The sequence below is a fragment of the Musa acuminata genome, chromosome BXJ1-8 (genome assembly GCF_036884655.1).
Source record: "Musa acuminata AAA Group cultivar baxijiao chromosome BXJ1-8, Cavendish_Baxijiao_AAA, whole genome shotgun sequence".
In the NCBI taxonomy this organism is placed as follows: Eukaryota; Viridiplantae; Streptophyta; class Magnoliopsida; order Zingiberales; family Musaceae; genus Musa; species Musa acuminata.
The window spans coordinates 44,719,456-44,746,886 of NC_088334.1; the positions used below are offsets into that span (position 1 = coordinate 44,719,456).

Genomic DNA, 27,431 nt, shown 5'->3' on the forward strand with positions numbered 1-27,431 from the left:
AGTGATAGCTAATGAAACAAGACATTTGGGAGAACTGATTACCAGGTCAATTTTCAACATTTTGGCTAGATAATCTATCATTAAAATAAGATTTGACAAGCTATTCTTGATCTAAATGGCACATTAATGTGTAGATTATAATTTGCATTTGTTTGTTAATTAAAAGTGTCTTCAATAAAGTTAATTGTCTTAACTGAAACATTCCAAGGAGTTACTGATGTGACAATCTCATGGATGGATTTGATATATTTCAGTTGGGTACCATTTAACCCAACCAAGTTAGATGGAAAGAGATCCAACTTATATATGCAAACTCTGGATGGATCAATCTCAACTTTGATGTGTTTTCTGATCTTAAAGACCCTATAGAAAAGACATGTACATTGATGCCAATACATTGAACACATTCTAATTTCATTCTTGATAGCAACATCTTTGTTCATGAAGAACATGGCTTTTACTACCACTAGTCCACTACTACTATAACACATCTGCTTTGGGAATCCATCATACCTCCTATAACCCTTCTTAGAACTTTGTCTCAAGACTTGGATATCTGAATCACTTCAGAGCAGCAGCAATAACATTTCACCTACTCCACATCACAAAAAGAAAAATGGAAGAAGTAGCTCTTTTCCTACAAACATTCAGCAGTGCGGTGCACCTACAAATTCATACTGAGCAGACACCATACATATGAGAACAAATAACAATCGACTAACTAAAGAATTCTTATCTTTGGAGTGACAAAAAATCCCACTGGATACACATCAGAACTACAGCTTAGCTCTTGTGTGCATTAGTAGCAGTTTCATCTCCATCTAATCGAGTTTCTCAAACCAGTACAAGCTTTTCGATCAAGAATCAACCAGAAGCATAAGTGTAACCTCAATATCCCAACTGACGAGATGACAGCCCGTTCATCTTATGGTCTTTTACAGGGAAACTTGATCTTCACTAATCGTCGGATTTGATCTTGCTTGTAATGTTCATTGTTTCCGTCAGGAGATGCCTCTCTAGTTGTATGAGTGCGTAAATAGTCAAACTAACATCAATCCCCGGTTAGAATAAAGCACTCCAAACAGCTCCATCTCCTTCACCACATCTTTCATGGACATCCTTTATCTTCTCCACCGATTTGCATATACCGCTGCAACTCCAGTCGAATGATGCAATACATACGTTTCCTGCCTGGGCCTTCCACTCGCAGTCTGGAGAAAGGCGAGCAAACAACTATGGAGGTTAAATGTCTCTTGTGTTGTTTCAACTCTTGTATCTTAGGAAGAAACAAACCTGGTGGCGTTCCACAGCACATACTCCTCTCATCAATATGTTCGACTTCCAGTCCGATGAACCATGAGCCTAATGATACATCTTCATTGGCATACTTGTGAAGTATTGGACTGACATCAGTAATTCAATGATTAGAGTGCTACCATATAGAGGCCAAGCAGCTAATGAGATAAGTATCCTTACTGGTTGATTGAGATGTAAGTAGCCAGATCTTTTGAGACAGCATATATCTGCCCAGTAGCATGGCGAAAGTACTTGTTTCCTTCTTCTCCAAACTTCCAATATTCAGGTTCATGGTACTTCACATTTCTACAATACATATTCATAAATCAGAGATGCATATTTCTACAATGCTACTTCAAGAAACTTTGTTACATTAGGAGGATCACACTCAGTTGAGTGTGGATAAAAGAATATTACTTGTCAGAAAGTACTGGCCCAGACTTCATGCATCCAATGTACGTTCTGGGCTTTGATCTGTGTCGAGCAAGAGTTGTGGCTAGCATACCTGCATTTCAGAAATAGTTTTTTTCATGTATCATTGCCAATGAATACTCTAGAAGGCATCATATTGGATCTTTATTGAGCTTTATTTCACACCTAGATTCAAATGGACATCATCATCCACCTTGACGTAGAATTCAGCATCCCATGTGGCAACTGCAGTGGAAAAGAATATTTTTGTTTTTGCAGAAAGTTCATGGTAACCTTCCACATGTGCCTACAATACAAACATCATATCGATTCAGGGAAGAAGTATTATTTGCAAAAAGCATAACAATCAGAGCATACACATTAAAATGCAGGAAAAAAAGGCAAAAGCCTTACCAGCCTGAGAAAGTCATTGTGCTGAGCTTCCTCTGAATCAATAGCCTTATCTAGAATACTGTGAGATGTCGCACTGCAAAAAAAATGGCAATTTTAACTTTTAGCTTTCTAATGACCAGGCACATTTATTTCCTGGACTTACTGTAGTTCAGGTGAAACTGGTTTAAAAAGAGAATACTGTGAAAACATGATGGATCTGAAAAAACTATATGATGTGACATATTTAAGAAGAATGAAATGGACTGTATAGGATATGATTAGCTTGGCATAACAAATAGGAACATATAACACAGTTTGAAAGAAAATTCTGTCACAAATAACCAAGATAAGAATTACTTCATTAAGCAAAGATTTACCTACTTCCCTAAAGTTCAGAAGAAATTGGGAACACATGCTAGTAAAATATAGATAATGGTGGTGCATTGGTCTATAATATTAAGAATACCTAGGTTTCTATTGAACAATCCCTCAAGTTGCCTGGAACTTGGAAATTTGTTTTGGCTTCCAAAAATATAGATGAAAATATCACAAATTCGTCTGAAGCAAGTACATTTTGTATGTACTTTCTGATTATGCAAACTTAAAACCTTGCCGTTGTTTAGTCTTGGTCATAATTTCTCACTGCATCAGTAAATTTTCATATCTTAGATTAAGAGGACAGAGGCAGCAGGTACAAATTTTCTGACTGTCCCTTTTGTCCATGCACAAAGTATTCTGCCTTTTCCAAATCTTTCTCTATTTTCTTCTAATTTGTTTCAGTATAGAGTGTATATTTCTAGAATTCAAGTGAAGTTGTCATCTAGGCTTAAAGACAAAATTGTGATCCATGCTCAAGCTGAAGCAATTGGCTGAATAATATTATTCTGCATGTTTCTTTCCAATTCTAGCACTAAAACAATGCATTTCAATTAATTAAATCAAGGTGCTTTATCATGTCTACTGTCCTAAAAAAGGCATTCGGAAAAACCAATGAGTAAAAATTTTCGTACATCATATAAATTGATGCATGCTGGAACAGGATTTGAGAACCATCTTAATCATTCTATACAAGTATTCCGATTTTGGCTTTAATAATACAAGTAAAGTATAAATCTTTCCTCCTCCCTTCTAATACATATATTCCTATTTGGCTTCAATAATACAAGTACAGTATAAATCGTTTCCTCCTCCCTTCTAAGTGACAGCTCAAAAAAATTAGAACCTTTGTTTATCCGTCGATCTATCTTTTAAAAAATGCCAAAAATTCCTTCTTTAAATTGTCAGATTGTCAAACTATCAAGAGTTCATTTGTTTAATAAACTAACCATAGTCTAATTTGCATCCCTCAACGGTGTTATGATAGTATAAAAGAACAACTTATCCACTTCTACGAAGATAACACTAACTTTAATCCGTCTAGTGAAAATTATTACCATCTGCAAAAGCTATATCCAGTAGTGCCAGTTGAATTAGTTACAAGGCTTTGACCTGAGCATTAGTTCGAAGAACATGTTTAGATCAGTTCTCATCATGTGGCATGCTCATGCAAACATGAAAATCCAAGCATCTGAAAACAATTACAAAAGCATCAACTAGAAAGCTGAATTTAAAATCTGCATCTGCGGATCCCAAGAGAGTGGACAAAGGATCTTGGCACAATGATTTCACTAGCACAGGCCATACAGCAAAAACAGAATAAGATGCTAGAAGCTCTGTAACTTATTAGCAGCTTTTCCAAAAGCTTAAGAGGAAATAACTGCAGAAATCCTCTTTTACTTGCCTGTGGCCAATCATGAAACGAACAACAATTCCTTTTTCGCGTTCTAGCTGTTGAAGCTTTTCACCTAATCCGACCCAAAAAGAGGAATGTAGAAGATGGTTAATGAAAGATCAGACTACTTCAGACCATAGTAAAAAAAGTTCCCATAGTAGCAACAAAAAAAAACACAAAAATCATTTGAATAGATATACATATATGTATATATATGTGGAGATTTAGATCCAGTAAAGATTGCACCTTTAGAGAAAGGGTTACTCATGGAAACTACCTTGGGGCATCCACGTCGCTCTGACCGAATCCCTCCTCTTCCTGCTGCTAAATGCGGTGTTGATCCCTATCACCACAAAAGCCTTCTTCCGCGGCCGCCTGGAGGCATCGATCGACGGGGAGCCGTCCTCGCTGATCAGCTCCCGGGCGCTCCGCTTCGCAGCAAGCTCCATCTGCAGCGTGGAGATCGCCTTATCCAAAGATCTGGCATTCCACACATCCTGCAAGCTTTAGTTCTCAAAAGAAACCCAAAGAGGGTTACAGAAAACCATCCAACTCCGAAAAGAATAATCTACTACGCACTGTATGGCTTCATGGGTCCTGGTGACCTCCCCCATCACATCCTTATCGTCCGCATGCTTCTGCAATCAAAATCCGATTTTTCAGCTCCCACCCCCCACAAATCTAAAATATACCAAAAGGAATGGAACTCGTCCGGATCAAAACAGACTCTTTTGGTGGTACAATCTTCCGAGATGATCTGCAGCTCTTGTTCCGTCTTCCGCCTGCTCGAGACGATAGGGTTGTTGACATCCGGGACCGTCCAAAACCTGCCCACACCAGAGAACACGATCTCGATGAAACCAAAATCAAATTTTTGCCACAAGAGAAGAGCGAAAAGCAGACGAATCTGACAGACTTGTCCGTGAGGAGCATTCCGAGAGCGAAGCTACAGAGGCAGAGAATGACGATCCATCGGAAGGACACTCTCCGATCGCAGCCACCGCTCCGCCCCCTCATCTCACCCTCCTCCCGCTGCTCTTCTTCGGTTCAAAGAGGTCGGTGACGGAAATGGGGTCCGGGGTATGACGCCGGTGCTTAATCGGAACCTCGTGGATTGATCTCAGGCGACGGCCGGTGTCACGAACCGGGATCCGGAAGGCTTTTGTCGGGGCTTCGTTGGATTCATGTTCATCGATCTCAGGCGTTTCCTACGGGGAGGGGCGAATCGAGCGGACTAAATAGGGACGTGTCCATTCTTTGTCGGAACAGACGACGCCTATCCTACTCGTTCCCACGACTACCCTACATTTACCCGACTTTCTAATTGGTAGAAAAAATAGACCCATGGGGACCCAGTAAGTAAAGCGAGTAGAAAATAGGGTAGAAATGGAGAACGCAGGAGAATAAGTAAAGAAGATGTGTTTTCTTTATTTGGATCTGGGAATCTAAGCCACGGGGGCTGCTGTTGGCATGGGCGAACGTGCCTTCACGCACACATCAACTCCCTCTCATTCCCATTCATGGGGTGGTCAAGCGGAGGACTTCTCCTTCCTCCCTTTCTTCTTCATCATCCTTTGAATTGAATTAAATCGAATTGAAGAGGGTGGGTTGGAACGACCATTGCTTCCTTAATGGAATTCCCCCAACTTTGTTTTGACCGAGGTTGGTGAGACCATTGTGCAAGGGGGAAGCACCGAGGAATGCGCGTTAAGGAGGTACGCGTGAGAAAGAGAGAGAGAGAACATACATACATACATACATAATCTAAAACACTTCATGTCGCAACTTAACTCACGTGTGGGAACACAACAACCTCTCTCTCTCTCTCTCTCTCTCTCGCTCTCTTATTTCCCTTCTTGTCGTGAGTCAAGTCGTTTCGCGAAATAATATTCAAATTGTTTATATATACACATATATATATATATATATATGAACGAAAATATATAAAAACTCTATTTGTTTTTGTTATCATCTTCCTTCCTTTTAACGGTATCTATTAATTCTAAATTTAGTTGAAAAGTTATGTTTCAACTCGAATGATTTTGGGATGTCTCTAATAAATAACAAATGATAAGTGTTTTTTTCTTGTATAGATACTATTTGAATATAAAGATGATGGATCGATCTACTTACTCATATTATTTTTATTTCTATATTGAGAGTTACTTTACGTTTCTTTACGGATGGTTTTGGGATGCCCCTAATAATCAACAAATGATAAATATTTTTTTCTTATGTAGATATTATTTCAATAGAAACTTGATGGATCAATCCGCTTACTCATATTGTTTTTATTGCTATATTGAAAGTTACTTCGTATATTGCTCGATCTTAATATTATATATATATATATATAGTGCTTTGAGAAGAAAAAAAAAACATTTTTGCTACATACCTCAACCATGAGCATGTATTTTAGGGGTTATAAAACTCTTTTATTCCCTAAGATTAGGAATGAAAATATTGTTAGGTGTGTCTCAATCGATCAAAATGACAACAACATGTGTCATGAGAAGACATGAAAGCTCTGCGTTTTATTGCTTGGATCAGAGATGTGCATCAATCTTTTCCGCAAACCTGAGCTGCCCCACCTCCTTAATAGTTTAATGTTAGGTGGCTGAAACCTACATTTAGATTGAGCCTTATCTCCAAAATTGATTGAAATGTGGGGTGCATTGATGAACATGTGACAACTACAACTCCCCACTAATCATTGAGCAAAAGAACTTGAGCTGATTTGGAGTAGAGGAACATTTGTTTGCTTCTTTAAGATCATAATTCAAGTTCTTCTCTCAATCATAATTCATTCTACTAAAGGCAAGTGTAAGATGATAAGGGAATTATTTATTTAAATCCAAATGTATTTTTACTTTTGTTTGCTTCTTTAAGTTCCAATTTTTTAAGAAATTATTAACAGTTGATTTTAACTTAGTTGGAAGAGTCACATTTGGTTTCCATATTCATGGACTTAAAATTAAGTTCACTATGTCATTGTAATTAACATTAATTATCCATCGTTAATTAACTATTAGTTGAAACTCTAACTTTTACTAATATCTGTAAAATAAAAGTTAGCCTCTCTATATTTAGATATAAGGTTACAAACGTTATCTCTCGTCTCTCTCGTATCGATTAAAACTTCGTATATTTCACTTTGCATATCCTTATTTTTTTTATATTTTAGATGCTATATATATTTTTTATATTTCTTAAACTAAAACAATCTAGTTTTGAATATATGCCAATAAAATCACATTCCAAAAAATTGTCCAAAAAATTCATATGAATTATATGTTAAAAATTCATATATAATATCAAATTACTCCTTTTAGAAAACAAAAACCAATTAAATCAAATTCCACATTCTAACTGTTTGGCCCATTAATTATTTTTGGTGTGCTGCCTAACCTTCCAACATTTAGATCAGATGTCTAAGTAAGTTGATATTGCTTATAACATAATTAGCTTTTAGTGGGCTTAACTACAAGTTTAATATCCTGGTATAATGTTATTAAGCTAATCGATATTGTTAATGCAATAAATAACCATTAAGCTCATGCTTATAACTGCCAAAATGGTGAATCCTTACAACTTTAGAGAAAGAAGAGAGAGAGAGAGATTGAAATGAACGAAAGTGAAAACTATGATCTACTTCTTATATTGTTTTCTACATATTCTCTTTATTTTTGTTCATTTCTACATTTCAATTTCCTATTACATCAAGAAAAGAATATAGCACATTTGGATGTTCTATGAGACATTAATGCTCGTTGTTAAGTTTCCTTAACGAGGATGTAAATATCAAAAGTTATTCTGACTTCATCAATGTAATTTTTTTTTTCTCGTAACACAGTAATGCTTGATTTCTTAAATTGCCCTCTTAATGAAGAATTAAAAATGTCATTTTCTCATCCTATTTCCAATGTTAGTGAGTGAGTGAGCGATGTTCCATCAAAAGCAAAGACAAATATACAATTACAACTCAGATAAAATATAAATCTAAAGGCATTGATTTTCCAACATAAAAGCTGCAAAAAAAAGTATTTATCTTTTTATCTGTCTGATTTTTATTTTACTACACAACTATCGGTAAATGCTGAGACCATCTTTTTTTTTTCTGTTATCATTAATATATATATATATATATATATATATATATATATATATATATATATATATATATATATATATATATATATAAAATCGATCCTAAAGAGTTAGAATTTACTATTTTGTTGTTATTATTATTGTATCATCTTTTTTTTTTTACCTTCTCTTATGGCCTAACATCTTTAACTCTTTGGAGTTTGATTCACATTTTCTGTTTATTGAATTTCTTGAATTCACTCTATAATGAAAAAACATTTTACTATTATTAGAATTTTAACATTCTTTTACTAAAAAAAACATTTCTTTTTGCCTTTTTTCGTATTTTAAAATATTATAAATGGAAGCAATTGTCCAACCGCTTGACCTACCTATAAACAGATAAGACAGCAGAGACTCAACTACAAATATGTGCCATTGTTACATGATTCCACCCTTCTGATGGACCACATTACAAACTTCAAGCCGTGATGCAGAAGATCATGATCCCATCCTTTTAATGGACCACATTACAAACTTCAAGCTGTGATGAAGAAGATCAGACAACGGGAATGAAGCATAAATCTGACACAATGGTGATGAAGATGGTGACAAAACCATTACTTAGAATGCACAGTACAGCCTAAACGGGGACAGAAGAGCCTGGCACTACTCGACAGAGAGTATCTGTTTGTGTCTGTCTGCAGACTCATCATTCCTTGAAATAGCAGCAGACAGGCAGACGAGGGTATGACGCTGCAGTTCAGATTCTTCAGCCTCGTTCATCCTATGCTTGAGAATGAGCAGATCGAGAGGCTTCCATGACCAGAAATGGGCGAGGTAGATCGACTCAGTCACTGATTTGGAAAGCTTCAATGGCTAACTTGGTGTTCTCCAACCTCGAATTACTCATTCTTGACCGATATGGAGCAGACATACACCTAAGATATCAGATGCACAGGAAATTTAACGTTCAGAAAGCAGTAATCAGCCAAAAACAAGCAAGTCCATACACCAATATCTTTCGAGTAAAAGAATTATGTTGAACTACAAAGAACAAGGACAGCAGAACAAAAGTTCATCAAGACAAATAGCTGCAGTATCAGAATGCACTGTTCATTATATTATCATGATGCTGACCAGGGAAAGGTGCTATTTAGTTTTCCACTAGTAGCTGAAAAAGACCAATCACACCAATTTCCTTGAGTCAACAACAAGTGGATGACAACGAAATAACAATAAACCCACAAATTAATCAAGTTACCAGAAGCTACATTAGACATGAATGGGGGCAATCAGTCTGTTTCGGCCAGCAAGATCTGGCAAAATCCAGGGTTGTATTATGAAAGCACAGTTAAACAGTAGTGGTGAATTACTGCTTAGGTTGTATGGCAAGAATATGACACCAATAATACCACCAAATTAGTAGTGAACATTAGCTGCAGAAGCCAAGAACCCAAGCAAGCCAAATTAACTCTAATTGAAGCAAGAAAAAAACAGTAAACGCATGACATGAAAGGTTGTGGCAAACCACTGGATTTACAGTTCATGCATGAACCATGAACCTATATAGGAATTACTTGCACAGCAAAGATTGTCAAAATAACAGGCTACAGCAGTCAAATCAGCAATCCTAATCCAGGCCAAGAAAAAAATCCTGAGCAACACATGCATGATGGAGGATCATGCATGAACCAACTCAGATATTACCTACAACAAAGCTTGCCAAAGTGAAAGGACAGTCTAGTTCATGACAGATCCACCAATACAGAATCACGAAATCATCAATACATAGCCCTCCTCCCGTACAAGCCGGAAGATATTTTCCATGATACAAATCAGTTAGGTCGCAGAGGAAAAGCTTACAGTGGCACTAAGACTTGCTCTCCATAAATTGAAATTTTCGTAGTTACAATATAATACTCTTGAGTTCCATATCAATATCAGAATGCCAGGCAGAGTCCAACCTGCACAAAACACCTAACCAAAGATACATTGACAGAAAGGAAAAGGAAAAAACTGAATGGCTGGACTACAAAACAAGTTGAGGATGAATTTTGATTGAACAGAAACCAATGGCATCTACAATCAGAATCAGTATATCAATACCACAGCAAACCACTTGGTCAATAGTGCCCCTGATGTGATTAAAGAAATGATATTGCACTTTTGCACAAGCTAAATGATACTCAATATATCAAAGAACAAGGAAAAAAACTTGAAAAGTGAAATGAGCACAGAACTTACCTCACTCAACTGTTCCAAAGACTAATTCCCAACACACATGTTCACCGAATACTTGATGAAATTCAGAATTAATAGTCACAAATTCAGGAGGCACCAATAGATAAAGCTCATTGCTAGAAATTCACTGAAGATTCTTTTGACCTGGAACCTGCAATTAGTGTGGAACAGATAGACAAAAACGCAGCATATAAAAAAGAGGCAGATTGTAACTCCAGAAAATAGTAATAATCACAGCAGCAAGACAACAGAACCTTCCTATGAGGGTAGAACAAAAACAACTGATAGCCAACCAATTGAAGTACTGCAACAGGCATATGAAGTTAACTTAACAGTGCACACCTAAGCACATGATAACAAATAATTGCTAGCTTTGCTTACATTTTCCCGATGGTTGATTCTTGCATCATGTGAAAGTATGATGACAGTGTATTTTCTACAATTAACAATTGCTGATCTGATGTTTGACCATCCTATTTCTCTTTCCTGCAATGTCTGAATGATGACACAAATAAGAGACCCTGGAAAAAAGTACACTGGTCCTAAGAAATATTGAGATGCCAAGAATGTACAAATAATTTTACAAAACCTGTAACCTAAATGATCCTATACCCACATATACAGATGCATTAAAGAGCCAAGCTTCCATCATGGCCATTAAGTGGGTAGCTAATGGCAGGCAGCCAGCTGGCAGTCAACAAACAGTAACAGCCACATCATACATTTTTGGAAACTCACTCCAACACTTCATACATTTGATCTTCAATAGATATACATCAAAATTTTCTTGAGGCTGCATCTCCGTGTACAAATACATCGGCAATCCCTCCCTATTTTTGCAACATCAGCACCAGCCTTGCTGTTTTGCAACATCAGCACATCAACCGAGCTGCATCCTCCTTTAAAATTGTACACTGGACCACTCTGGCCCCCACGAGTGAAAAAGAAAGAACCAACTCACTCCTCTTTGCACCTATCCACCAGGCTCTTGTAGCTCATGAGACTCCAAATCCTGTTCAAGTGGCAGTTCTTTGGAAAGAGATCCAACTGGAACATAAAAATATCCTTTAGGAAGACGCTGATTCTGCATAGATGCTTGGTCTGAAGTCATGACGAGTTCCTTCTGGAAAGTCTCTGTCTGCAACAAAACAAAAGCATAGTTACAAAAAAACTAGAATTATACCCAAAACTGGTTAAAGTAAATCAAAGTATACATTTGACACCTTTTTTGCCTTAGGTCTATTTTCTCCATCTGCTGATTTCCAAAAAGCATTAGATGCTGATTTTTGTGGAAGTTGCTTACCAGCAAAAGATGCCCTATCGGCTAATTTTCGTTTGAATGATAGTTGTGATGAGGAGCTGTAATCAGTGTTTCTATCAAAGTTCTTATTATGCAAGGAACACCTAATTGTGTGTTCCCTGGAAACAGTACTGTCTACAGTGATCTCATCTGATCTCTGGATTGTTCCACTGTAGGACCTATTATTTATAGAAGTTGTAGCAGATTCCGAACTGGCCCCAGATTGGAAGGAACTCCTTACAAGCACTGAGTACGCAGCACAATCCCTCCTTGAAGCAAGTATGTCATGTGAACAACGAACCAAGTCTTTCTGTCAAAATTCAACTAGTTAATAAACCATGTGCACATCAAAAAAAAACTACAACCAATGCTGATGTGAACTTGAAAAATTAAAAAGATTAATTCAAGCAACTTAAACCTAGTTGAATCCTTAAACAACATATAATTTGGAATGATCTGGTATCAGCTGTCTATTGAATACTGAATGCATATGAGGAACCTTATTTTGGGCATGTAAATAATTTGTATCTTTTCTGGTCCTTGCGTATGATTTTTGAGCAATAATCTATTGCTAATCCAGCAATTAAAAGCTTAGTTATCGATTTGCAGTTATATACAAGCATAACATGGTTTAAAATATAGAAAGTAAAATAATACATGTACACAAAGAAACAATAAAGTATATTAAAGAAAACGAGAGAATTATTGGTTGCAGGCAGTGGTGTTTAAGATGTGGTTGCCCGTGGGACTAAATACCCATAAAAAAAGTTGCACTTGGTCTTAGAATTGGATACTTAGCATCCAGGAGTCCACCAACAATGAAAAAAACAAAACTTATGATGAGAGATGAAAATTTAAAATGACAGATGAAAACATTTAGCGTGTGCGAGTGGCATTAGGCATCTTATATATTTACGCATGTACTGACTACCACTTGGACAATTTAGCACACATTTTAGATGAGGTTTAATTTAAAATTCAAGTTAGATGCTGAAATTGATAAAGTCTCAGAGGTTTGCTACATAATAGCCCCTGGTATCATAGATCCCTTTGTTGAGGGCATATTCAAGTATCCAGGTATCTAGTAAGAGGGAATTAGATAAATTTGAAGTGCCCAGGTGATAGTGCATAAAAAAGGTACACTGGCCCCATTTATGGATGTTATGCTAATGTTATGCCAAGTTTTCTAAACTGAAAACAAATATTTTAACTTTATTCTGTTTAGATTAGAAAAATTGGAGAGAACAAATAGGGAAAAGATGGAGAAATTCTATTTTTTCTACAAAATTTACAAATATTTTAATAAAAAATCAAGAGAAGTAGAACGAAGCCCCCTTCTCCATGCCATTTTTTTCCTTACTCAGAGAGAGGAGAAAACAGAAGAGAAGAGAAAGAGTTCAACTGACACTTCTTTTCTCATTATCCACCATTACAAACAGTGTTAATGTGTCCCACATTGACCCTGTTGCAAAATGCTTGATACCAAACATTCAGCATAGCACTTCCACGGCTGAGTGGTAGTAAACTGACCATCCTGATGGAAGGTAGAATCCTAGACAGGATGAGCATAAAACTGAGGATGACCTCAAACCATATTAAGACAAAGCACATCTTACATGATCATTTTGCTGGAAGAGAGCAGTGCTGTACCTTATTTTCCAACTAGATCACATGCAAATCAAATCTCTAATTTTGATTTGGCCCAAACATGGATCAAGGTTCAGTATGTTGTGTGGTATGGGTATATGGAGACATGGGACAATAAATTTCTTTATATGCAGTACAAGAAGAGTAGTTTATAGTTGCTACTCCATGTCAGGATTCGCCTGGTTGCTATACACACACACAACATATATATACATATATATATATATATATACATATATATATATACACATATATATATATATATATGTGTGTGTGTGTGTGTGTGTGTGTGTGTGTGTGTGTGTGTGTGGAAAGTGCATTATAACCAAACGAACTTCGCTACTGAAAAAATATATTTTAAGAAAATTTATTTCTCATCTAATTCTTGTCTTTTTTACTATTTTAAATCCTCTCTCACTTTCTGGAGATATTTTCCTTTCTTCTAATTTATTTCTTTCTGCTTCTTCCCTAAACTTCCTTCTCTTTTCTTCTGTACTCTTCACCTATATTCAATTTCTGTCACTCACAGAATCTAGTGCCTAAGAATCACAAGATTCTGATCCCCCCATCTGTCTCACCATGCCACAATTGTACTTTGGAGCCACAATCAGGAAGTCATGCCACAAATGCTGCATGGCAAGTGGTGAGCATGAAGTGACACACAATGCATGGCTCATAAAGCTGAGTGCACTTGCATCTTCTTGCTTCTCTCCTCCTCCCTCTTGGCTGGAAAAAGGTGTCTTATGATAATATGGGATGAAAAAGTCCCATCAACCAGTATGCATGACACAAGACATCGTTCAAGGGAGTTAGAGACCTTGGTAAGTATGGTCCTAATTAGCCTAATCTAATTGACTAACCAATACATAATGTACAAAGGCCTTTTCTGATGTCGCCTTGGAAATATTACATGTATACTTGTCATGTGATCGACACTAATGGCAAACACTGTCTAAGGCTGCTTCAGCAAGTTGACCTTTTCATATTCTAGTTTTACTAAAATATAGAATTTAGAAAATCATGATGTGCTAAGCATCAAATATTATCGTATAAAATTGATAAATAGAAACATCTACAGTTATTAACAACCAAGACATGCCTGAAATAGAAGAGATAGGAGTAGCATCTGCAAAGGAGGTAGAGAACATCAATTAACCTAGGCTCAAGGCTACGCCCGAATACAAGATACTAGTTATCACCAGGTCTGGCCGTATGGGATAGATTGCAATTAGAAGTTTGTTTTTTGTACCACTTCAAAGAAAGAATATAGAGGAAGTTATCAGTTCAGAGATACTAAGACTGACAAAAGAAAGGCAATTTTGCCTATAGCTATCTAAAGCATATAGTGTTATGCGTCACTGTATGGGCCTGGATAAGGCACACGCCACTTCATTCATAGTTCCTCGGAAGTTATTTACCATTGTGATAAATATTAATAACTTTTTTGCCAAGGCCAGATGTTTTGGCCTGAAGAGTTAATTCATTATGCATTCAACTAGTTCCAAAATAACGGTTGTAGAAGACCAGAAAGCTATAATGCATTACTTCACATAGATCTTAGAAATATCTGAAAAGTAACAGAAATAACTGAACACAGTCGAGATAGGCTGTCTTTAGAATAACAGATAAGCAAAAACAAGAAAAGATATAAACAAAAGAGAAGTCAGCAAAAGATGGTGACCTTTAACTTTTCTCTTTTGATACTTCGTTCACAAAGAAGACGTAATTTTTCCAATTCAACCTGTAGTAAAACCTCAATTAGAATATCCACTCAGTTTATCTCACATATACAACTAAATGCCACACAAAATAATAATAAAAAAGAAGATGAACATGTTTATATATTTTGAAGAATCTTCAGATTACAGATATCTTCTGAGTTCTCCACCAACTTTGATAATTCCATTACAAGGCATATAATAACCAGTAGATACAATTTCACTTTAAAAGAACAAAATTTACAAAACGAGTCCATCTGCAAATTCTTTATTGCAATTTAATATCCTCGAGACAACAAAAAGAAATTGTTCCTTAATCTTCCACTTCTCAAGACTTTTCCTTTCATATATTAAACTTATCTTGAGACACTTATTAATGCAATTTATCTCTTCCTTGAAGAATATCAAAAGCACAAACAAAAAATTATTCAAGACGGCTGACATAAACAATACCTTTTCGATCAAATATCTCTTCCAAAACAGGATATGAATAGGTCTACACTTTATGTAGGCTTATGAACTGAAAATAACAATTATATAAAAATCTTGAACACTTTCAGTTCTCGTGATATTCAAAAGGATCTTAAAAGGAATAATGAAAAGCTACTTCATCGCCCACAAAAGCAACACCATACACAACAGTGTTATGCAAGGACATGCTCTATACTATCACTTCAAACTATAGGCATTTGTTATATCACTAACAAGCTCTAAAAGACAAAAGGAAATACAAAATTAAAAAAAAAAAAAAGAACTACATTATGCATGTTGTCTTGGTTATATCCTTTAAAATTGCACATTGTTGACAATGACCTTGAGATCTTGTAGACAGATATGTCAAACAACACAGAATTAGTTGGATAACAATTGAAACTTCAAAGCAATTAAAATAAATGACAAGTTTATACACTTGGCTACATGCATATAGTGTACAATTCGCTGACTTGTCCGATTACACAACACTTTATGCTACTGGCCTATCAAGCATGATGATAAGTGAGACATGAATTTCAACAAAACAGACACCACTGGCATCGATAGACTAGATTATTTCACAACTTCTTTTCATTATAGTTTAAAAGTTGAATCAAGATTGCAAACTCCATCACTTTGTTCATCGATACAACTTTCAACATATTTGTGCTGGTTTCTAGATTATACAAAAAAGTCCTCATGAAAAGATCTCGATATAACAGAAACAGAAGGATTTTACTTCAGTGCAAAAACCAAGAATAAGTGCAGCACTTTGTGATATGAATCAAACGCCATAAAACATAGCAGCACAACTCTCCAATAACCCTAAAATAACTGATTCAAGATACAGCACATTCTCACCCGTATTTGTTTTAAGCTATTAATGTCTTCAGAACCACATTGCTGGTTGTCAGCCTGCCAATTAGATCAGAAGTCAGAAGACTCAGAAATCTAGTTAAACACTATGTATGGGGGCAAATGAGCTTGCAAATGATAAAAGTCTCGAATAGAGAGAAATTAATATATTGAAAGAGACTTAGATCTGCCTTCCATTTCTCCTAAGAATATTAAGGTACTTTCCTCTCTTTCCTTTTGATTTTCTTTTAATCTCTTTTATTTTGACACTGTTGTTCACACTGGAATATAAGCTGCTGAATGTTGTTTGCTTTTTCTTGAACAAATATTTAATCATTAGAAGATCGGATGAAGAACACATTTGTCCATTCAAGCTATACAAAAATTAGGGGATATACAATATGAATAATGTCATTACCTCCCTCTGCCCTATGCTATGCTTGCCACAATAAGCCTTATGTTGTATGTTGTCATCAGTGACCTTGGCATTCATGTAAAATCCAGCACTAGTAGCACAAGAAGGATGGAAAGTAACTTTACAGTGTCCATGGCTGCACTGCATCAGGAACAGAATAAATAGTCAAGACACAAATTTGATATCTGATTTGTAACATGCTCCATCATATTAAAAAAGAGAGCAGACCTTCAGGCATGCACCAACATTGTGATAGCAGATACAACAAGTGTTCTTTTCCTTGGAAATGGTATCCTGTAAAGAATAAATGAAAACATATTCCACATTTACACTTGTTACATGCAACAGTGAGCACAACGAAACAATTGATGCAACACAGGATTTGTTTGTGTACATTCCCTTTGGTGCATAATAGAAAACAGATGTAATGAGCAAGAACATACAAATAATAAACTATAGAATAACAAATTACCATTCCTTCTACCAGATTCTCTTGCCCTCTTCTGAAACTTGACTCCAACAACCACTAAAATGAAACAATTTCTTATATAAGGAAATACTGATGGACTAAGAGATTCACAAATTTATTAGAAAATCACCATAAAAGGTTATTACCTCTGCACAGAGGGCATGAACCCACTGTCCATCTGCTGACTTTCTCAAAGCACCAGTTACACCACCACATAAGCCACACTGAGCTACAACAGCAGATGTGCCCTTGCCGTCTATTTGACTTTTAGGGCTAGTAGATGGCAGTGACATGTCCTCGCATAGCTCACATTTCCATGATCCAATTGGACTTTTAAGCCTACGGTAACAGTCTAAGTGAACTGCAACCTGCAAGGTATATTGGCCTTAATATCAATATTCCAAGAAATCACAAAGATGAACATATCAATTACCTTGCACCTCGAACAGACAAAGACCCGGTTCAATATTGTCTCAGTTCGCATGCAAATCTCACAGGACAGGGCATTGTCTTTTAAAAACTCTGGCATCTGGAAAGCCATGGAATGCTTGGCTGATGATAATTTACCAAAGGTTGACCTAAAAGCCTCAGTTGTTTGAGGAACCAATGGGGGGTGTAACCCAGCTATACCAGTCGCAGCATTTATTTTTATGGGAGTCTATTAGCAAAGAAAATAAAATAATTAAAGAAATCAGATCATTTGTGTGAACATATATTCACCAACAAGAAAGGTAAATCTTTTACCTCCTGGGTACCCAAGACAGTCTCATCATTTGAATCTTTCCTTAATGAAGAGTTTCTTGATGAAACTGCAGCTGCAGCAGTAACCGCAGCAAGTACAGCCTGAGCTTCTTTATGCTTTCTCTCTTTCCTTCCTCGCTTCTTTGCTTCTCTAATTTCACGAAGAAATTGATTGACAAGGATTAGGTCCCATTTGCGTTTATTTAATGCATTTAGCTCATGAGCAAGATTCTCAACAATCTTCAACAACAAATCTTCTGCACAGTGAAAAAAAAGAATAATTTAATGATTATATGTAAAGATAACAAATAAAACAAATCACAGATACTACTTGAACAGTTACTGAAATAGAGCTAAACAATTTTCCAAATACAAATTTTTTAATTTATATTTATGCTAATAAAACACAATATATGTTGTACCAATATCACATTTTCACATAAGCAGCTTCAGGTAGGATAATACAAACAAAATGGTAAAACTATAGATTATAAGATGCTCTACCACAATTATGCTTGATCAAAACAGCATTATCAAGTAGCCTAGCTTGTAAGTAAATTATTTCTCCCTCCACTTCATCTTCAGGGGAAAGGTCCAAGACACCGACGCTTTTAGCTTTAGAAAGCTGATCAAGCTCTTTTGCACCATCCGATGTATAGCTTGCAGCACAAAGCAATCCTTGTTGGACACAGGAAGAACACAAAGACTTGGCTGCATATGTAGACAAAACATAATTTTTCTTGTCAACTAAGATGAGCAATTATCAAACAAAAGATTATGACTTAACGAACATGCAAACTTAATCATGCCTTGGATGTAGAGACTCCTTATGGGGACTTACCATTAGAGAATGGATCTGTAGGCTTGTTCTTTAAGAGTTCAGAATTCTGCATGTGCAACAACTTTTTCTTGATCAATGGATGAACAACAAAAACAGAACCAGATCCACCATTTCTGCATAACCAGAAAGTCAAATATATAAAAATATATAAAGCAATTATCTTCCTAGTGGCACCATGATGATCAATAAGATTGACCCTTTCAAGAGCTACATTGGAGAAATATTCAAGAAAGAGTAATAGAAACTTACTCAAGATAAGATTTAGTACAAAGCACCACATCAACTTCACCATCATAGTAATTAGAATAACCACTCTGCATGGTATTTTGAGTCGTGGTATTAGTATCAACAGCTTGGTTTCCCTCATAATGCAAAAAAGACACTTTCTCCTCAATATCATTTGCCATGTCATCTGCATCAGATAAATCGCCGTTTACTATCTCAGTGAGCTTCCTATCCATAAATATACAGTAAAAATCATATTACTGCCATATCAAAATTTAGCTATAAGCCGATAGAAATTTAGCTCTTTCTACTTATAAAGATGTCTTAACCAAGCTGAATGTATTATTATGCATTAGTTTGTAAGATGTATTTGGATCAATACAATGCTACTTTAACATTTCCAATACAAGCTTAGACCTGACACTTGCTACTGATGGATCTGCATGAGCCCTCAGCATCAGCTTTAGCATAATGTTTATGCCACAGAAGAAATATATGTGATAAATTATATGCACTACTGATGTATTTCCATATTTATTTTTTGTTACTCAATCTTCCTTATTGATAAAATATATGATTGCTAGGCTACCTCCTTTCTAAATTCCTCAATCAAGAAAATTTTCCTTGTTAAAATGACATGTTTAATTAAATCCAAGACTTCCTTTTTCTTCAGAGTCCTCGAACAATCTAAGATTTGTCTCCTTTTAGCTGGCTTTCTCTTTCTTTGTCCTTAGACAACATTGATAACTAATGTTTGATTATGGAATGTATTGGCATTTAGCAACTTACAATATTAATAAAATACCCCTAAGCTAATAAAATTCATTAAAATGATAAATGTATTAAAATTGTCTCACATCAACACCTGTATAACTTTAATATTTTCTGCTTGTTCTAAATCTTGCATCATATCTCGGTCTTCTCCATTCCTCTCTTAGTCGCTTTTCTTTTTGTCACACAACCTTTCTCTTATTTCATCTTCTAAATGAGATAAGCTGACAGGGCTCCTGTCTTTGCCTAAAAAAGAGAGCTATCTACTTATTGCTGCAAAATGCAAAGTCTATTACTAAGGAAGAGGAAAACACAAAAGCCACCAACATTTTTAAAGATGCTAGTTTTTAACTCCAACAATAGTGTCACAATCTCCAGGTAGCATTTTCTTTTCTAAAACAAGAAAATGAGAATTCTTTCTTATTTGCAATAAACTAAAAAGTGCATCAATTTTCAAACAACATCATCATCATGACTGCACAGGATAATACATTTGCCTTATTTCCAACAATCAAGATAATGTGAATGGAGACACTAAGTGACAAATGAATGGATACAAATAAAGAGATATAACAATGTATAGACACAACATACTTTTCTGCCCTTGATTTGGATCTGAAGGGACAGAATCTTCAGCTTTAGATGTGTCTTCCAGAGTCTGTTGAAATTAGTGTTGCGTACATAAGAAAAATATTTTAAATCAAGTTATAAAAAAGTCAATTCAGAATGAGCAATTAAGCTGTTATCAGAAAAAAGAAAAGCCAAATTAGTTTTACACCAAAAAGAAGTTCAGATAATAATTTGCAAAGTCAAAACAGTGGCAAAAAAAATGAAGCTATAAATATCATCTCAGCATACTTTGCCACAGTATTACTTTATCCAATAATTCTTACTTATAAGCATTTTATGAACTAAAGATACATCTTGACAACAAAACAACATCACTGTACTTGCATTATACTGCATGGTTATCTTATACACTCTTGTTCAAAGCAGGGGCAAGTAACCATAGGGTTACACAAGCCAAGGGCTGCACAGCACTGCCATGCTGTGCACTAACACGTGATGCGATCCAAGTTCCCAAAAAACCTGAGGCACATGACTGCACATAATTGGCACAGGACCCATCCCATGCCAATCAGCAACCAGTATACCATGCCTGATACATTGAGAATCAAGTGTAGCATTAGATATCTTATCTGTAACTGTAGAATTAACATTTATAAAGATTAGCTTATAACAGTATGTGTCTCATCAATGAACAAAATTGCATTATATGTCCTACCACTCAAAGGAGAAACACCTACTTATCATTTCTGGAAATCAAAATCAGGAATGATGTGCAGGAGAATATGCTCTCATTCAAGAGAAAGGACGTTAATCAAACATGCAGGACTAAAATATCACAATCTACCGGGATGTGTGGTAGCAGATCCAGCAACATGAATGGATAATTTTTGGAGATAATTCATAAGCTTGAATACACTATCTCTTACAATTACCCACATATCTAAACCTCCAGTTTATCAGTTATCCATGACAATGTGTACCTACTCAAGATGGGTCCCTGTGAAGAGCTTCGACGATGGGATCACTGACCCATTGATTTTGCTGAGCTTAACAAAAGCTTAAACCTAATCCAAAATATTTATAAGCCAAGTTAGCAACAGTACAGTTAAATCCAAGTCTTGGCTCACTTCCAATATAGGACTAAACCTGGACGTTACAATCTCCCCCATCTAAGAGTTTAATATCCTTGTCAATGACCTAATATAGCTCATAATCAAACCTTACCACACATGAGGCCTAACCCAGAGATGGCATCACGTCATAATGTGATATCTAGCCTCATTTACGGGTAATCCTTTGCTACTAGAGTTCCTTACCATATCCAATACTAGGTCGGCTCTAAGAACAATTGATCCAAACCAACCTAATGGGATAACTGACTTATTAACTTACAAAGTTTGGACTACTAACCTAAAATACTTCAGTCAATCTCACAGTAGTACTACCCTTAGGCACTAATAATTCAATCTAAGTGTTTGTCCTCATTCAATATGGGATTAATATAATTTGGTCTGATTTAAGCATAAAAAAGGATTGGGCTTTGAAATTTTTCATATTATGGTTTATAATTACAGCTAGCTTTCTTGTTTATTAAAACCAAATCAGAACTGTAAACCTTAAAAAATATTGCCTAGTAGATTTGACTACTCAACCAATTTCCTGAGTCTCCAAATCTCTAACTCTGTTATGTATTCTCCTATAGATGGTCGACATCCACCTCTCTCTACTTTCATATGATTAGTCATGCCCATACGCAAGAGGCACAGAGTTGCATGGGCATAAGCTAGATATGGTGAAAGTATAACTTTTCTTCAGTCATCTTCTTTTGCCCAATGCTTCCCTTTTACCCAATCTATTTGTTGCCTCTCAAGCCTTGTTCTTTTGCCCCCTCACTGCAGCATCGCCAGTCAAACACCGTGAAGCCCCTTGCTCCAGCTAGAGGTGTCAATTATGCCCGTGGGGACCTGGAGGTTGGGGCAGGAACGGGGTTTTTTTTATTACCCACGCAGATATGGGGCGAGGATGGTAAAGAACTCCCACTCTGTCCCTGTATGGCTGTACCCATCTCCGCCCCATCAATATGTGAGCCTAAATGTTAGGCCCGAATGCCTGGCCTGTTTGATTTAAATCAAACTGGGTTGAGCCTTGGTTGAGTCGATCGTGAGTCAACTACAAGCTATTTGGTTTGATTGAACTAGATGAAACAATATTAACATCCCCCCGCGCCGCGACCTGCATGTCGAAGGAATGAATTCAACAGTCAACAATAATTATTATTTGTAAATTTTGATTTTGTTAATTAATTTTGATAATAGTTTTATTTTAAAAAAAAATAGAATGGATTAATTAAGAGAATATGGAAAACCTGTGGATTCCCCGCCCCTAATGGGGATTCCCGGTTCTCGTCCCCGACCCGTATAAATGGGTAATGGGGCAGGGATGGAGGATGAGACAGGGACGGGGATGGGGGAAGCACTCCCCACCCCACCCCAATGACATCCCTAGCACCAGCCTACTTGCTGCCACCGACCCTATCTTCCTTCTCCTTAAGACTAACATCCAACTCAATTAAGAAAAGATATTAAAATCTTTATCTTTTTCAGTGTACTATTTGTTTCAAAAATCACTTGCCAGCTCACAATCAGCTCTAAAGTTGTAACTGGTTGATGGTGTGCATCATACACAGACATACAACAAGGTCAGAAGTCATTCTAAACTGTAACCCATGTAAAACCTTTCTAAACGTTGGTCCATGTAAACTGTGTGTGGTCATCAGAAATTCAAGCGGACCTATCACTCTCTTTCTAGCAAATAACTAGGTTTTCTCTCTAGGTAAATGAATGGGCAGAATGATTATGTTAGAATGACAGTGTTGGAAAATGTTGATTAACTGACGAAGCATTATCTGTGTTACAGTTGAGTCATTATCTTACAATCCCACTCACCTAACTCATCAAGCACAACGGCACCATCCCTTACTAACCTTCATTAACCAGATTAATTTCAAATCCAAACTGCCTCCCTTTGTGCCTCTCCATATGTAATACAATCTACAATGCATTTCCATCTCCAATTCCTTGCCAAAGGCAGACTATAGTTACACAGTGAATTAAAACCCACAAGTAATGGTTACCTAAACTAAAACCACAGAGAAAGTTAACTTGGATTTAATGTCTGAAGCAATGAGTGCAACTGGTTATGGCTCTTCTATTTCGGCAATAATTTGAATAGCATACAAGCCTTATTCAAAACTGCAGCATACTATAAAATCACTGTTTGTGTTGGATCTAGGCCCTTGAAAACTGGACCAAACCTGATCAACACTTTGAAGGCAAATTATTCAAGGAAATTTTTAAAATGCATTACACAATAGTAAATAGTTAATATGAAGCAAAGCTAAGATGGATATGGAAGAATTGCAAACAAACATTCCAGAATTTGCACACTTTTCTAAAGTAAAATCAACACCAAGCTAATCCTTAAGAACAAATGCAACATGTTTTTGAACTTGTGAATTAGAGTTTTTACCATCACCACAGGCTTTTGGTCATTTGACAATCCAAAAAGGAGACTAGAACATATCCTCTCATTAATATTTCCTTTCATATCTTCGCTTATGACAACTTGAATGTCGTCAATCTCATCAACTATTTTCCCATTACCATTTTCCAAAACAGAAGCCAGTCCAGATGAACGTAATGCTTTGTTATTTTTCAATATCATGATGTTGCTTTTTGTTCTTCTCCGTGGTGGCAACAACTTAACAAGAACAGCATCCGATACTTCAACACCTGTGACATCACCACCTGGATTATTTCCTGGATCTTCTATTTTAGCATCATTTAGTCCATCATACTTTGTGACTCTATAATCTGATGATATCACAGGACCATTCCTAACTTTTGATGGTTGCAAAGTTGGTGTAAGTACAGAACTCTGAAGCCACTTGATGATTTTCAACCTTAACCCAGGTGAAAAGGAGGTTGTTTCTCCCTGTCAAATTTGTAAAATATTTAAAACTAAAAAAAGACATAAGGAAGTGAACAAATATGCATTTCACACATACGATAAGAGCCGCTTGTAAGGAGTCCAATGAGATGCCCATCTCTGATGCAACATCATCGGCATTAATTTTACCTTGATCAATTAGCTGCACAAAGAAAATCTTTAATATATTTATGTGGCAGCATTCCACCGAAATTGCATCCTTGTAAAACATAAAAGTAGAAACTCTTAAGTTTCCCAGACAAAAACCTTTCTCAGAATTGCAGAGACATCATAGGTACTTCTTTTAATATTTTTGCTATCAACAGCTCCATCAGTATCCATCTCCGCAATTGTACCTGCTTGACCACTGTTGGAATCAAGCCTATCAACTAAGGCATCCTGCTCATCAGGCTTCATTTGGAGTATCTTTTCTGAGTTCAAATTTGCAATTTCATTTTGCATCATGATTTGATCTCTTTTATTGGGAGTAAGCTGTAACGTTGGTAACTTTTTAGTAGGTAGAACAGCAGATGAAAGCTTTGGTACCAATTTCTTATCATCAATAGCCAATAGAAGATTGTTTGTGTCCTTAACACCACCCATATCTTGAAAAGTCGAATGCTTTGAACAAAAAGCTCGCAACTCAACCTACATAAGTATCAGGTAAGAAAAGGTTAGCTTTGACATGCCATAAGATGCAATGTCCAGAGATAATATAGTAGGGAAGGAAACAATGAAGAATTACATTAGTGCATCCGAACTTTCCCCATATCTCCATCTGATGATTTGACTCCCTTGCACACAAAGGATGAAAAGATGTTCTGCATGTCCCTGAAACATCCCAACTGGACCAGATATCATAACTGGAAAACTGTAGAACTGAAAACCAAGTAAACTTATTAAGAAGTGAGTACATTAATAATTTCAACATCAATCATCACTGGCCCACATATAAAAGTATTCATTCTGTCCAGTTTCCCAATGTTATGGTTCAAGAAGCTGCATGTGAGCTGTCATAAAACCGCCTTGCATAAACCTATGTGAACATTGTTATTTATTAGGAATGCACATGAGGTCACATATACAGGCCACATTAATTCATTATGTGGCTAAATAAGCAGTTTCTGCAACAACATAGATCATTATGTCGCTTTCTCCTTCCCATTAAGCAATTTCATAACTAATCTACAACAATTGGTTTCTAAGCTGTGGTACATCCACATGACAATTGACAAAACTTTGTTAATATCTAAAACCTTCATAACATTAAGTTACTTCATAAAACCCTCAAGTGTCTTGTCATAATTAAATAGCTTGAGTTGGACTATGTCCTGTTTATTGTTTTAAATTACATCATATTCTTTTGGCACTCATTGATGTAAATTGTTTCAAGATTCTATTGGGTACTAAGTATCTGGCTGTATACTTATTATGCACTATGAAGCACTTGATTGACTATATATCATGGCCACTTCAAGAACATTGATCTTATCACTTCATAAACGAGACTTTGATAAGAAATAAGTAAATTTACATGGCACTAATGGTAGTAACAAACAATACCACCCACATAATCAGAACAAAAAGGAAAGCTCACAGAAAACGATACCCGATTTACCACCCACATAATCAGACAAAAACCACAGAGAAATTTGGCACTAAAAGGTGTACTATAATTAAAAGGAAGATTAAAAAAAATATAGAAGGAAGACTTACCATGGCTGCATCTTATGCATAGACCATGCTTCACCTTACACACATTACATACTAACTTCCTGCGTTTGTCTTGTATCCCTCCCATGTTCATAACCAGTTCCATTGCCCAAGTGTCTTTCACATATACGTCTGGTGTCCATAGGCTGCAAAACAAGTGCACAAACTTCGCAGCACCATCACTCGGGCTAAGGGAAGGATCCATTGTCACTGTTTTCAGTGCTCCACCATCTTTAGGACAAAGCAAGCATGGCCTTGAACTGAGGTCATCACCGTCTCTCTTTGAAACTATTCCAGCTGTCTCCAAATGCTTACACCAAGCACACAGCCAAACCCCCTCTGGAACCTCATGCACTCCATAACATCTCTGGTGCACCACAACTTTGCAAGAATGGCAACGAAGAAACTTATTTTTCTTCACTCCATTCTCTATGGAGCAACAGAAATCACAGAGATTAACTCCTGTGTGTGAATGAGGAAGCAGTAACAGCCTATCCAAGCCAGCATCTCCATCCAAGAGCTTCCGTTTCTTATCGGCGCGCTCAGCCAAGAGAACCAATCGTTTCTTCGACCCCAAAAGCCAATGCAAAGACAGATTATCATCATCTCCTACTGTTTGCATCGGCATTGCATCACCAACAGAAGTCACAATCTCATCTATTTCCATGGGAGGAAGTTCCTCAGTTGCCTGAACCCTCTCCACCTCCTCGATTTGCTGCTCCAAAATCACCTCCTCCTTCTTGGACAATGTAATGGAACTCAATTCAGCTGCACAAGTATCCGCCTTACTATCTTTCTTGTCATCCTCCACCCCATTATCAAACACCGGCATGGTGAAGCACGAATCCAGCAAGCCGGGACACAATGGGAGTTTCGGCGCCAACAAATCGATATCAGACAGAGTAACCGGTCGGAAGAACTCCTCAGTCACATCCCACACAGTCGGAGGCGTCCCGTGCACCGAGGGCTTCTCGGCGGCCTCTCCGTGGGACTTCTTGTGCTTCCTGTGGCTGTCCGGACCCCGCAGGAGGAAGGACGCCAAGCCCGAGGGGAGCGTCGGGACCCGGGGAGCGGACTCCTCGGGGTCGAAGGGGGAGGAGACCGAGAGCGCCTTCCGGGCCTGCGCGAAGAGATTCACGCCGGGCACCGCCGCCTCCGCAGGAACATCAACGGAGCCTCTACCCATCATCGTAAGCCCGGGCCACCGCGCGGCGCTCAAGGCCGGGGGCCGACGAAGCGACGGCAGCTGGACATCGAGGGAACCCTAAATCGGAAAGGGAGAGGCCCAGTCGCCGGGAATCGGGGACGGGTGGGGGAAAGTAGGGTTAGGGTTTCTTGCTCGGGTATCGTTTATCGTATTCGTTCTCTTTTTCGCGTCTGTTGCGGAGCCGAAGGGAAAGAAGATGAGGGAAGTCTTTTGGCACTTTGCGTTGGCTCTCATCGTTTACTTGTCTTCAGATTGGGTTTAGCGAAATGTTAGTTGTGGTTCGTGCCACCTTCACGT

General features: G+C 37.0%; 2 protein-coding genes across 7 annotated transcripts; both read right to left on the minus strand.

Moving 5' to 3' along the window:
* Positions 1-617: 617 nt before the first annotated feature.
* On the minus strand, positions 618-5,089 carry LOC103995238 (beta-1,3-galactosyltransferase 7). The gene is made up of 11 exons (XM_009415784.3): positions 4,788-5,089; positions 4,599-4,698; positions 4,451-4,509; positions 4,149-4,351; positions 3,881-3,944; positions 2,122-2,194; positions 1,894-2,014; positions 1,714-1,801; positions 1,477-1,602; positions 1,294-1,403; positions 618-1,211 (listed from the first exon to the last, which is right to left on the minus strand). Exons 1-11 carry the CDS (start codon positions 4,886-4,888, stop codon positions 1,063-1,065), a joined length of 1,194 nt encoding a protein of 397 aa, XP_009414059.2. The 5' UTR covers positions 4,889-5,089; the 3' UTR covers positions 618-1,062.
* A 4,638-nt stretch (positions 5,090-9,727) lies between these two features.
* Positions 9,728-27,396, minus strand: LOC135586837 (uncharacterized). 6 transcript variants are annotated; one of them, XR_010476090.1, is made up of 21 exons: positions 25,931-27,394; positions 24,960-25,093; positions 24,482-24,862; positions 24,294-24,377; positions 23,756-24,220; positions 20,252-20,315; positions 18,911-19,073; positions 18,662-18,774; positions 18,325-18,531; positions 17,824-18,077; positions 17,513-17,737; positions 17,226-17,447; positions 17,083-17,136; positions 16,839-16,904; positions 16,614-16,751; positions 16,202-16,255; positions 14,830-14,889; positions 11,425-11,811; positions 10,818-11,339; positions 10,583-10,696; positions 9,728-10,352 (listed from the first exon to the last, which is right to left on the minus strand). XR_010476090.1 is itself a non-coding variant. In XM_065080056.1 (19 exons), exons 1-19 carry the CDS (start codon positions 27,114-27,116, stop codon positions 11,269-11,271), a joined length of 4,248 nt encoding a protein of 1,415 aa, XP_064936128.1. In that variant the 5' UTR covers positions 27,117-27,396; the 3' UTR covers positions 10,719-11,268. The 6 variants fall into 6 exon arrangements, 4 of the variants coding, with proteins under 4 accessions (XP_064936128.1, XP_064936126.1, XP_064936125.1 ...); XM_065080056.1 differs by lacking the exons at positions 9,728-10,352; positions 10,583-10,696 and having other exon boundaries at positions 10,719-11,339; positions 11,505-11,811; positions 25,931-27,396; XM_065080054.1 differs by lacking the exons at positions 9,728-10,352; positions 10,583-10,696 and having other exon boundaries at positions 10,719-11,339; positions 17,824-18,074; positions 25,931-27,395.
* Between the last annotated feature and the right edge of the window lie 35 nt (positions 27,397-27,431).

What these genes read in the sequence shown, in the direction of transcription:
- LOC103995238 (XM_009415784.3), bottom strand. Translation starts at nt 4,888, where the DNA reads ATGAGGGGGCGGAGCGGTGGCTGCGATCGGAGAGTGTCCTTCCGATGG. An exon ending in AAGATTGTACCACCAAAAGA is followed by an intron (nt 4,510 to 4,598) that starts GTCTGTTTTGAT and finishes TTTTGATTGCAG; the next exon opens with AAGCATGCGGACGATAAGGA. An exon ending in AGGACCCATGAAGCCATACA is followed by an intron (nt 4,352 to 4,450) that starts GTGCGTAGTAGA and finishes GTGGAATGCCAG; the next exon opens with ATCTTTGGATAAGGCGATCT.
- LOC135586837 (XM_065080053.1), bottom strand. Translation starts at nt 27,116, where the DNA reads ATGATGGGTAGAGGCTCCGTTGATGTTCCTGCGGAGGCGGCGGTGCCC. An exon ending in ATAGCTTAAAACAAATACGG is followed by an intron (nt 14,890 to 16,201) that starts GTGAGAATGTGC and finishes GTTTTACTACAG; the next exon opens with GTTGAATTGGAAAAATTACG. An exon ending in TCAAAAGAGAAAAGTTAAAG is followed by an intron (nt 11,812 to 14,829) that starts GTCACCATCTTT and finishes GAATTTTGACAG; the next exon opens with AAAGACTTGGTTCGTTGTTC.